General features: G+C 35.1%; 1 protein-coding gene across 3 annotated transcripts in view; it reads left to right on the top strand.

Moving 5' to 3' along the window:
* Positions 1 to 12800, top strand: part of EIF2A (eukaryotic translation initiation factor 2A) — a 36255-nt gene that overhangs the window by 12568 nt on the left and 10887 nt on the right. Inside the window, exons 3-10 of one of the 3 annotated variants that reach the window (XM_036095574.2) lie at positions 1231 to 1305; positions 4807 to 4925; positions 5921 to 6020; positions 6370 to 6452; positions 7968 to 8041; positions 8177 to 8321; positions 8505 to 8621; positions 11260 to 11831. In XM_036095574.2, coding sequence (XP_035951467.2) covers positions 1231 to 1305; positions 4807 to 4925; positions 5921 to 6020; positions 6370 to 6452; positions 7968 to 8041; positions 8177 to 8321; positions 8505 to 8621; positions 11260 to 11831 — 1285 coding nt within the window. Of the gene's footprint in view, positions 1 to 818; positions 920 to 1230; positions 1306 to 4806; positions 4926 to 5920; positions 6021 to 6369; positions 6453 to 7967; positions 8042 to 8176; positions 8322 to 8504; positions 8622 to 11259; positions 11832 to 12800 lie in introns of those variants that run through there. The other 2 variants (XM_078070406.1, XM_078070404.1) reach the window with 2 other exon arrangements.

Here is a 12800-nt window from a genome sequence, read left to right as displayed (position 1 = left end):
AAATTTGGCTGCATGCTAGAATGACATGGGGAGCTTTTAAAAACCTGGGTATCCAAGGATTGGGTATTAAATGAAATAAGTCGCAGCACAAATGTAGAATGGAGGACCTCTTGGTGATAGTTGTTTATGTGAGAAGAGGACAAAAAATGGGTCAGGACAAAAAATGGGTCAGTAACTACAAGCTGAGGCTAAACTACCATTATTATGTGATTGTAGAAACACGAGTGTCATCTTCAGATGAATTAATAATGTAAATATAGTATCCAGTTTAAGGGGGATGTACTGCTCAGTTCTCAGTGCTTGTTATTTAATAATTCAAATGGCTGTGGACTTCTACATGTGTCCACATACACATTTCTGTTTGTGTGTTCCTTAGCACTGGGAGATGTACTCCTAGTAGCCATCTCCAGTTGAGAGATAGAGTACTTAAGAGTTTTGTGGGTTTTTTTTTAAGATTTTATTTATTTATTTGACAGAGAGAGACACAGCGAGAGAGGGAACACAAGCAGGGGGAGTGGGAGAGGGAGAAGCAGGCTTCTCGCTGAGCAGGGAGCCCGATGCGGGGCTTGATCCCGGGACCCTGGGATCATGACCTGAGCCGAAGGCAGACGCTTAATGACTGAGCCACCCAGGCGCCCCAAAGTTTTGATCAATGGATAGAATATTGCCAAGAAGTCTGATTTCCTAGGTCTGTTTTTATAGAGAATCTGACGTCCACACTTATTTCGTGTGAAGATCCTCTTGTTGTTGTTACACTTCCTGTCTCTATACATCAGAAATTGATGGAAGATCTTTGTCCTTCAAATCCAGGGGCACTTCTTGGCGACTTGAGGATATTCTATCCAGTTACGTTGTTATGCAGGTGATCTGGAGAATTCTTCACAAAGTCTCCATATTGAAATCCTTCAGCCCTCTCAAGGTTAGGCCTGACAGTTAGTGACTTCCACGTTCACTTAAATTTTTGAGTTTTCATACAAACTAGTTATTCACCCAAAAGGGCTCCGTTTTCTTCTTAAGATTGATCTGTTGATCAGTTTCCACCTTACTTTACAGTGGTTGTTGGCACTGCATTGTAAGAGATAAGGCATTTGGTAGACTAAAGCATTTTGGAATTACTTCTTAAATTTATGTAAGTTCATAATCATTAAATTAGTAGTAAGTGTAAATTTTTAATCACAGTTTTTTGAAAAGTATTAATGCTTATTAAACTTTCTTTCTTGTCATTTTCAGGGAATCTGGGAAAAATTGCAAAGTCTATACCTTTAGTAAGGATGGCACCTTGTTTGCCTGGGGCAACGGAGAAAAGTTAGTGTTTCTTTATATAACATATTTTATGTGTGTATCATCAGTATAAAACATAAGTGGCATTATTTGAATTACATGTGTTTGGGTGTCGTTAATAAAGTCCATGTTTTAATGTCATGATGTACTTAGGTATTATCTCCGACGCAACTCCCATAGAACTCTAAAGTTATTAGTTTCTATTTATGTGCCATGACTTGACTTACCTTGTTTCTTAGGATTAAAAAGTAATATATGAAAAGGGGCAATTAATTTAATGCTGGAGAAGCTGAGAAGTTTTAAATAGTGCTCTAGTTACTGGTTAGGGTTTCTTAAGTTCTATACTAACACTTAGAGAGTAATTCTCTTTGCTTGTTTACCTTAGACTTAGATACGTATATCTTTGCTATTAAATTAGTAACAACTGTCTACAATTATTTCTATGAGTTTATTATATATAAAAGTATGTCATTTTAGTATTTTATAAATTATTCAAAGGTATATTAGTATAGTCTGTATTATATAAAATAATCAGATTACAAAATTGGTTTTGCAAAAGAAAAAGTTCTGATTAAATACTCATAATTTTGCTAAGAAAATCACTCTTAATTTTTCCATAGTCACTACAACATTTCAGTTCAAAGAACCAGGAAAATGCCTAAATATTTGTTGCTTGATTTAAAGTTATTTTTGTTGTTGTTAACCAGATGTAATACCTTAGGGTTTTTGTTTTTGTTTTTGTTTTAGATTTTTTAAAAAGATTTTATTTATTTATTTATTTGAGAGAGACAGCAAGAGAGGGAACACAAGCAGGGGGAGTGAGAGAGGGGTAAGCAGGCTTCCTGCTGAGCAGAGAGCCTGATGTGGGGCTCGATCCCAGAACCCTGGGATCATGACCTGAGCCGAAGGGAGATGCTTAACCGACTAAGCCACCCAGGTGTCCCTACCTTAGGTTTTTTAAAAAGGAGAAAATGTATGCATTTGTATGAAAAGTACATTTTAAATGTTGTTTCTTACATAGTGGTGATGGATTCTGAAGTCAGATTGGATTAAACACATGATTTTTAAAAATTAATGCCAAAAAGATTGTGTTGAATTAGATGATTCACTTTTATTTAATTATTTATTTATTTATTTATTTTTAAGATTTTATTTATTTATTTGACAGAGAGAGACACAGCGAGAGACGGAACACAAGCAGGGGGAGTGGAACAGGGAGAAGCAGGCTTCCCGCTGAGCAGGGAGTCCGATGCGGGGCTCGATCCCAGGACCCTGGGATCATGACCTGAGCCGAAGGCTGACACTTAACTGACTGAGCCACACAGGCGCCCCTCACTTTTTTTTTAGATGATTCACTTTTTATGACTATGAGTAGCTGGCAGAATTAGTTATTGTAATTAAAAATGTTAATCACTTCATTATTTTTTTGTTATTGAATCCAGCGAGTACACCACTACTCATAAATTATTAAGAATATAATCATATTGGGGGTGCCTGGGTGGGTCAGTCAGTTGAGCATTTGGCTCTTGATTTCGGCTCAAGTCATCTCACGGTCCTGGGATCAAGCCCTGTGTTGGGGTCTGCACGTGACGCAGAGTGTGCTTGTCCCTCTCCCTCTACTCCTCCCTCCCCCGTTCGCTCTCCCTCTCTCAAAGAATGAATGCAGTCTTTTAAAAAAAAAAAAAGAATATAATCATATTGGGCCTTATCCACAATGTTAACAGACAGTCTTAATCTCAGTCTCAAAGAATGTACTCTCAAATTTTCTTATTTTTGGTGTAACCTATTGTCGGTGTTTGAGTTTTATTTTTTAAAATCTATATTTTAGTTTATGAGTAATGAGTTAATAGAAATTTACTCTCAACTCTAATGGGACATACCATACTTCCTCTCATTGTCTATTACCTTTTTGAGGTATCCCTTATTCTACTAGCGTAGAGTTGGTTGAATAAGTCTGTTTTCACCTTCAACAATTATTTTATATATTTCATATCCCCATTGGCTTTCTATTGGTTTCAACTTTGAACCCTTTTAATATGTGCCCATTTGTTATGTCCATCTTTTTAATAGATATTTTCTATCCCTGGTTCTAGCATTTACTTCCTTAAAGTGCTGTGGCCACAACAACATATAATGTTCCTGGGGCCAAGAGAAACAGATGTAGTGTATTGATTGTGGTCTTTGCTCAGGTCATAGTTAATTAATCAGAAACCATAACTGATTTTTCCATAAATATCTGGGGTTTTTTAGTATAAATAAATACTCTTTATTAAACTAAGAATAGCTATTAAAAGCTATCAACAACAACAAAAAAAGTTTCATGTAATTCTAAAATTTGTAATTTATAGTAACTTGTAAAGAATCCTGTGTATTTGTATGTGTGTGTGTGTGTGTTTAAACAGTATGCAGTAATCTTTCTGTAATGGAAATCTTTTACCAATTTCTGCTTATCCTAAACCAGTGGCACAAACTTGAGTAGGCCAAAGTAACTCTAAGCAATTTCTAAAGTAAGATGGAGTATCTTTTTTTTTTTTTTTACCCCAAAGAGTACATAAGATAAGTCAAGCCAAACTGGTTTTAAAACTTGACTCTGGGGGCGCCTGGGTGGCTCAGTCGGTTAAACGTCTGCCTTCGGCTCAGGTCATGATCCTGGGGTCCTGGGATTGAGCCCCACACTAGGTTCCCTGCTCAGCGGGGAGCCTGCTTCTCCGTCTCTGGCTTCCCGCCCCCTGCTTGTGTTCCCTCTCTTGCTGTCTCTCTCTGTCAAATAAATAAATAAAATTAAAAAAAAAAAAACAAAACTTGACTCTGGTATTTATCAGTAGTATGATCTTGGAGAAATCATCAAATCATTTATTTTTCTAAGCCTCACTTTTACCATTTGTAAAATAGAGATGATAATACCTATCTTATAAGTCTCTTGTGAAGATTAAATGTGAAAACGTTTGTACATAAAGTGGTTAGATCAGAACATGGTTCACAGAAAGCATCCAAAAAATGGAACTGCTTTTATTATACAATTATTATAATTTTTATCATTATCATATCATAGTAAGTCTTATCTTTTGGAGATTGCTTCTGAGATTTTAATAGACAGCAAAAGTCTCCTTGATTTCACGGCTGCTACAACTTGCATTTAGTCAAATTAAAAAATACACTTTTGGTTTAGCACCTCTGTTTTCCCTTGGTTTGATATACCTCAGCTTATCTGTAGGTTAGTTCTGTGTCCACTTAAAGGCCTGTTGTTTTCTTTTCAGCTAAAAATGGAATCATCTATTATATACTTCTGTTAAGTCTGTATTTCCTAATACCAACCTTATATAGGGGCATTTTGGTAAAATGTACACTTAGTTTTTGTTGTTGTTAAGGTTTATTGGATATTTTCTAGAATTAACTGAAAATTGATTTTTATGAAAATGACCACTTTATAGCAATCTGTGTTTGAAAAGAGGCATGAATGTTTTGGATAGTGCTGGCTATTTTAAAACAGTATTTCATTGCTGAAGTAATTTCTTTTGAAACCAGAATAAATGTTATCAATGTCACTAACAAGGGATTGCTGCACTCCTTCGACCTCCCAAAGGCAGTTTGCCTTGAGTTTTCACCAAAAAACACTGTCCTGGCAACGTGGCAGCCTTATACTAGTAAGTATTTTCCAATTGTAAAAATATTGACAGGACCAATTCAATTCAGTGGGAAAAAAAGAGAAGGTTTATAACCTTATACGAAAGTAATTAATCATTAGATAGTAAATAGTGTTTGTGAGTATCTTTACTGAACAGTGAATCTTGTATTGCCCCAATATAATGTACTTTAAGTAATTTCAAATTAGTGAAAAGATCCATCATGGGATAGAGAAAAAGAAAAAGCTCAAGTGAATAATCACTGGATGGAGAAGATCTCAAAAATTAAGGATAATAATGACCCTTAAATGAAAAATGTTTTAAATAATCATTGTCAATCAAAGAGGAAGTATAATAGACACAACATGTAAGAAATGTGTATGATGTGACAAAGAGTAGGAAATGGTGTGCCATTTTTTAACATATTTAAAGACAAGATAGTATGTTATATGGCTGTGCTTCATGGATGAATAATAATTTAGAACTGGTATAGGGGCTTTTTAAACATGTTTTAATAATGTGGGCATTGTTGAGTTAAATATATAATAGTCCATTGTTGGGTTATAAACCCTCTAGGTTTATTCTTCCAAGAGGCATAGACTTGAATGAATCTTCACTTCCAAGTAAATAAAAGGGAAATTGAGAATCATGAGTAGTATATGTAACTTCGTGTGTTTGTGTGTTTGACTTACAGACATGAGATTTCATAATAAGAGAATTTAATCCATTTAACTGCAAACCATGTCAAACTTAGTAAACAAGTCTCTTAAGTATTCTTAAAATCTGTAGTAATTAACTCATTTCAGAAATGCTGAACTTTTGCTCAAATAGCTGTCATGTTGTCATGGCTTTAGGAATGGATGATTAAATCCATAATTAAAGCTAAAAGGGAAAGTTGATTTAAAGCAACTCTTTTACTTGATCTTTATAATCTTGTTCAAAGTTGTTCTAAGAATGAATTCTTTTTACTAGTGTTAGGAGACAATTACTGCAAAAAAATTTTGTTTTTATTTTAGCTTCTAAAGATGGCACAGCTGGAATACCCAACCTACAACTTTATGATGTGAAAACTGGTACATGTTTGAAGTCTTTCATCCAGAAAAAAATGCAAAATTGGTAAATAAATGTTTTAAAATACTGATTATTTACAAAATATTTTAAATATCTTCATTGTATAATATTTCTTCTCAGGTATTCGTATGGAAAATAACTTGTCAGGCCAAAATCTAGATCTTTAGGGATTTTGTATGTGGGAATGTAATAGAGGAAAAACTTGACCTTTCTTTTGTTTAGTATTTGAATGAAAAAGAATATCTTTCTAGTACAAATTCTATTAGGATCTGACTTGACATCAATTTATAAGTATTTTTCCTTAAATAGTAAGCAATTATCACAAACTTCAACATGTTAACATGTGAGGTTATACCTGTCTAAATTTTGTTCACATTCTTTCTTTTCAACATAGGTGTCCATCTTGGTCAGAAGATGAAACTCTCTGTGCCCGAAATGTTAACAACGAAGTTCACTTCTTTGAAAACAACAATTTTAGTATGAAAATATATATGAAATAAATTTATTATGTACTATAAATGTATATAGTTTTATTGCCTTATATGGTATCATAGGGTTCTCCTAAATACTATTAATATTTTAATAATTGCTGTTATATTCATTTGAATAACTTTTATAAGTCTAAGTGCTAACTAAAGAAATTCTATAACAAAGATTTTCTTTTAAAATAAGCTTTTATTATCTAATAATTGCTATTAAATTAAGACATTTGCATAAAGACATTGCATTAACTCTTTCTGAGTTTAGTTGCTATTGAAATTCTGTGATACAAATTTTTTAAATGTTTTATTATGTAGAATTTGAAACATAAAAGTAGACACCTAGTCCCAATAACCTTCAACCCGTTGCCAGTCCTACCTCATCCATACATCTCTCTACCTAACACCTCTCTTATTCTGCTAAAGCAGATCCTAGACATAGCATGATTTTTCCTATAAATATCTCAGTATGTATCTTTGAAGATTAGGGCTCTTTAATTTTTTAAAACTTAGCCACAATACCATTATCACAGATTATAAAATATCTGGTCAGTGTTCAAATTCTGATAATTGCAAATGTTATAATTTTTTTTTAAACGTGGGCTCCAAATAAGGTTCCTCACATTGCAAATTGATATATATATCTTTTAAGCTTCTTTTAAGCTATAGGTTCCCTTTCCATCTCTTCCACACTGTGTGGGAACAACACAGACCTACACTTGAATTCCTACCCGGTCACTTACTAGCTGGGTGACCTTGGTAAGTAATGGGACTGCACATCTAACTCTCACTGATTGATTTTTATCAGTGGGAGTGCCCCCCCTTGAGATTTATTATTAAAGAAACAAGGTTATTTTTCATATATCTTCTCATAGTTAAATTTTGCTACTGTATCCTGTCCTATAGTTTAACATGTTCATCTGTCCCCTAAATAGCTACTTGGATCTAGAACTGCTCAGCTTCAGATTCTTCTTTTTTGGGGAGATGAGGGCAAGTCTACCTCATAAGTGGTGCTCAATTCTTTCATCAAGAAGCACATAACATCTTATGGTCTTTAATTTCGTAGGATTAGCTGACATTAATGTTCATTGCCTAGATCCATTATTTCATGAGTGGTTGCAAATTGGTGATTTTCCAAGTCTCCCCACCTCCCCTATCACTTATAAGCTATATTACTTCTATAGAGAAATTCCCCCACCTACTACTTGGTTACCTAGTGGTACCATTTATATAGGAAAGAGCACTGTTCTCTTAAAATCAGTCAGTGGGAGTTAGATGTGCAGTCTCGTTACTTACCAAGGTCTCCCCGCTTGTAAGTGACTGGGTAGGAATTCAAGTGTAGGTCTGTGTTGTCCCCGCTCCACCTTGTCACCACCATGCTGCCTTACCTACGTGAGACTACAATGAGTAGTATCCATGTATAGTTACATTAATCTTTTATAATGCATTCAGAATTGATCATGTTCCTATTAGCTTCTCTCTTCCATCTAACACTATTTCCTTTTTTTTTTAGACACAATTGCAAATAAATTGCATTTGCAAAAAATTAATGATTTTGTGTTATCACCTGGACCCCAACCATACAAGGTAATTTCTATTTTTGTTCATGTGGAATGTTATTAGATTAAACCTTTTCCTGGTTCTTAGTGACTGTAAAAGCATGTCCATCTTAGTTTATATGCCTCAAAAAACAAAGTGATGATTTATATGTGTGTATTTCAGGTGGCTGTCTATGTTCCAGGAAGTAAGGGTGCACCTTCATTTGTTAGATTGTATCAGTACCCCAATTTTGATGGACCTCATGCAGCTTTGGCTAATAAAAGTTTCTTTAAAGCTGATAAGGTTACAATGCTATGGAATAAAAAAGGTATGATAATTATATTTTATCTCATTTATCAAGTATTGAGACATACTCCTGTATGTTTAGAAAAAAAGAGTATCAATGCTTATTTAATGAAAATGTGCTCTGTTACATTTTTTAATTTTTTTTTCTTATCACCATTAGGTTAATTTGTGTTTTAAATCTTAACTAAAGTTTTTACTGTTACAGCTACTGCTCTGTTAGTAATAGCTAGCACAGACGTCGACAAGACAGGAGCATCCTACTATGGAGAACAAACACTGCACTACATTGCAGCAAATGGAGAAAGTGCTGTTGTGCAATTGCGTGAGTATCCCAGTCATCCTCTTGTGATGAAACAATAGAGCACTATGCCATAAAGAGGATCTAATCCAAATTCTTGATCACGTGATAAAACTCAAATATTTTTAATAGCCTTTAAGGTGAAATTTCTCTTAGTTAATAAACTTAACGGTCATCCCCACACATAGATTATTTTGACAAAATCCAGTTAATTTAGTTCTGGGGAACTTGATAAGTGAAATAATTTCATTGTAGCAACTCTTTGGGGACTTACTTATTATGACAGTAAGTTGGTCTAGTGGGTTTAACATTGTCTTCAGATCTGAGGAATGTTACCATTTCATCTTTTGTTTTGATGATATAAATTGCTATAGAATAATACAGTTCTAAAATTCTGGCAACTTCTTGATTTTTCATTTTGAACTGAACATGTAAAAGTAAGATAAACTTCATTATAAAAAAACTATGTATTCCCTTTGAAGTCAGAAAGGAAACAAGGATGACTCCTCTTTCTACTATAATTTAACATTCTGAAAGACCTAGTCAGTGTAACTGATCAAAAGAATAAATATACAATTTTGAAAGGAGAAAACAGAATCATATCTGTGCATGTACATGAAGTCACAGTATAAACAGCCACTTAAAAAAACATAATGGAAGGAAAGATCCCATATAGACTAACATAAAGGCAAGAAATAAATAGGACTAATGGGAAGAAAACTTCAAAACTTCTAAGGGACAGAGTGTGACCTTTATTAAGAAGAGTTTTATAGGGGCGCCTGAGTGGCTCAGTTGATTAAGCGTCTGCCTTCAGGTCAGGTCATGATCCCAGGGTCCTGGGATCGAGTCCCACATCGGGCTCCCTGCTCAGCGGGGAGTCTGCTTCTCCCTCTGCTTGTACTCTCTCTCTATCAAATAAATAAGTAAAATCTTAAAAAAAAAAAAAAAAGACTTTAATAAAGATGTCATTTCTCTCCAAATTAACCTAAAAATTAAAATGCCGGTAGGTGTTTTTTTTTTGAACTAGATAAACTGGTTCTAAAGTTGATTTTTTTTTCCTTTTTTTCTAATCTTTTCTCTTTAATTTATTTGAGAGAGAGAGAGAGAATGAGCAAGCATGAGCAGGGGGAGGGGCAGAGGGAGAGGGACAAGCAGATGCCCCGCTGAGCGGGGAGTCCAACACAGGGCTCAATCCCAGGACCCTGACATCATGACGTGAGCTAAAGTCAGATGCTTAACTGACTGAGCCACTCAGGCACCCCAACCTTTTTTTCTAATCTTAAAAGTGAAAAAAAGATTTTCTAACAAGGCAGAATAATAAAGGAAAAGTGAATATATAAAATATAGATTTCTAGGGGCACCTGGGTGGCTCAGTCAGTTAAGCCTCTGCCTTCGGCTCAGGTCATGATCCCAGGGTCCTGGGATCAAGTCCCGCATTGGGCTCCCTGCTCAGTGAGGAGTCTGCTTCTCCCTTTCCTCCTGCTTGTGCGCACTAGCTCGCTCTCTCTCTTTCTCGAATAAATAAATAAATATTCTTTAAAAAAATATATAGATTTCTACATTGGTGGGAAGAAAAGCCCATAAATTAAGCAAGACAAACAAAAAATTGGGGAATAAATTTTTTAGATGGACAAGGGATGAATATGAGAAAGGTGAATTTTGTTAATCTATTAAGTAAATCAGTAAAAGACCAATAACTGGAGAGAAAAATAAGCATGGGACAGTAAAAGTCTGCAGAAACAGAAACAAGATTATGTATAAATATATTAAAAGGTGCTTAGTTTATAATAAAAGAAATAGGAAGACAAGTGAACAGTTTTTCTCTTAGTAGCTTGGCACAGATAAGGCGTGAGGGAGAGTGAGGGGAAAATACGTACTCTCAAGAACTGCTGATGGGGCGCCTAGGTGGCTCAGTCAGAGGAGCATGTGACTCTTGATCTTGGGTTGTGAGTTCAAACCCCACGTTGGGGGTAGAGATTGCTTTTAAAAAAAAAAAAAAGAATCTTAAAAAACACCTTTTGATAGTATAAAATGGTACAGCTTCTCTGAGGGGCATTATGGCCTTATCGAGTAAATGTACACACCTTTGAGCAGCCAGGTTCACTCCTACAGATGTGTCTGTGTACACTCACCGTTGAGAATATATAGGAGTACAGTACCAGTGGAAGAGTGAGGCAGATCTTAATGTGCTTATGTGGAAAAATCTCCAAGATAGGGTACTAAATGAAACAGCAAAGAACTTTAGTGTGAGTGTGTATGTGTGTTTAAGAGAGATGCTTAATTTAAACAAAAATATTCTGAAAGCATATACAAGGAATATCATAGAGGGTTGCCTTTTTGTAGAGGGTCTTAATTTGTGGCATATCATTTTATTCCTATGTGCCTACATTACCTCTTCTAATGAAAACTGGTTTATTAATAGGACTAATAATGTATGTTTCTATGAGCCTACATTGCCAAAATGTTTAAAAGAAATTAAGATAAAGCATTTATCTCCATAGTATATCATATAAAAATATTTTAATTGTAACATATCTTCTAATTTTTGGATTTTTTTTTATTTTACTGTTTGACATATTTATGAGTATTATACACTTATAACTTGGCTACTATTGTATTCATGTAATGATTTATTGCTAATTTGGGTTTTATATTCTTCTAGCAAAAAATGGTCCCATTTATGATGTCGTTTGGAATTCTAGTTCTACTGAGTTTTGTGCTGTTTATGGTTTTATGCCTGCCAAAGCGACGATTTTCAACTTGAAATGTGATCCTGTGTTTGACTTTGGAACTGGTCCTCGTAATGCAGCCTACTATAGCCCACATGGACATATATTAGTACTAGCTGGATTTGGAAATCTGAGGGGACAAATGGAAGTGTGGGATGTTAAAAACTACAAACTTATTTCTAAACCAGTGGCCTCTGATTCTACCTATTTTGCTTGGTGCCCTGACGGTGAGCATATTTTAACAGCCACGTGTGCTCCCAGGTTACGTGTTAATAATGGATACAAGATTTGGCATTATACTGGCTCTGTCTTACACAAGTATGATGTGCCATCAAATGGAGAATTATGGCAGGTTTCTTGGCAGCCATTTTTAGATGGAATATTTCCAGTAAAAACAATAACTTACCAAGCGGTTCCAAGTGATGTACCCAGTGAAGAACCTAAAGTTGCAACAGCTTATAGACCCCCAGCTTTAAGAAATAAGCCAATCACCAATTCCAAACTGGTAAGTAAAGTTTTACTACTTTGGTGGGAAAAGACTTCAGTGTATGGAGTTCTCTAGACCTTTTCTCATGCATGCTCTTGCGTTACTTAGCACCTGATTAGAATATAAACTCTAGAGTAGAAACCATGGAGGACCTACTGCTGAAGATGGTGAACACCTAACATTGTCAAGTTGACAAAGTAGTCAATTTAAAACAGTTTACATTTTACATCTGTGGGAAAGAGAACAGAGTATGACATACTGGCTTTATAGAGATCATGGACTCAAATTCAGATGCCTGTCAGGCTAGGCTGGTCATGCAAGGCTTTGGTGACTGGGAGAGAATGGTGAAAGGGAGAGACCATGCCCTCTTTAAAGGCCATAGCAACTGCACAGCAGCAGCCGATTGTTTCCATAGGAGATTTAGGCCCAGTTTGCCAAAATGTTTGATTTTCCAAGACAAAACAAGTCTGGATGCTTATGTAAAATTTCTCAATTTTTGATATACTGTTGGTCAAACAAAACATACTTGTTTTCCTTAGGCTGTCAGTTCCCATCGGTATCATAAAGTTAGGACCAGAGCATTGGTCAGATTCTCATCTGCTTTAAAATGTTAGCATTTCGGAGCTCAGGGGAAGCATTTATTAATGACCTGAGTCTCTGGGATGATGTTAAGGAATAAAGTTGCTCTGTAAGAATGAACAACAATATTATTGGTATTATAAAGGTGGCCATACAATAGGTGTAAACTGGAACCAAGTAAACAGGGATATATAGTCACTTAAATATTAGGCACTCAGGGAAGTAGATACTTTTTCAGAGGATAAATATTCCTATGCGTCCCTCATGCCACTCCTAACCTTCTCAAAAACAAAAACAAAAGAATAACCCTTCTTCCTCCACAAAATCTAGCAGCGGTCTGTAACTTCTTAACTTCACTGAAATGTTCTGTTTAAACATTTTTGTTGTATTATTTACTAAAAACATATA

This window comes from Halichoerus grypus, chromosome 1, assembly GCF_964656455.1.
Source record: "Halichoerus grypus chromosome 1, mHalGry1.hap1.1, whole genome shotgun sequence".
Classification (NCBI taxonomy): Eukaryota; Metazoa; Chordata; class Mammalia; order Carnivora; family Phocidae; genus Halichoerus; species Halichoerus grypus.
The sequence above is the reverse complement of the archived record's forward strand: the minus strand, read 5'-3'. Positions and strand labels throughout refer to the sequence as shown.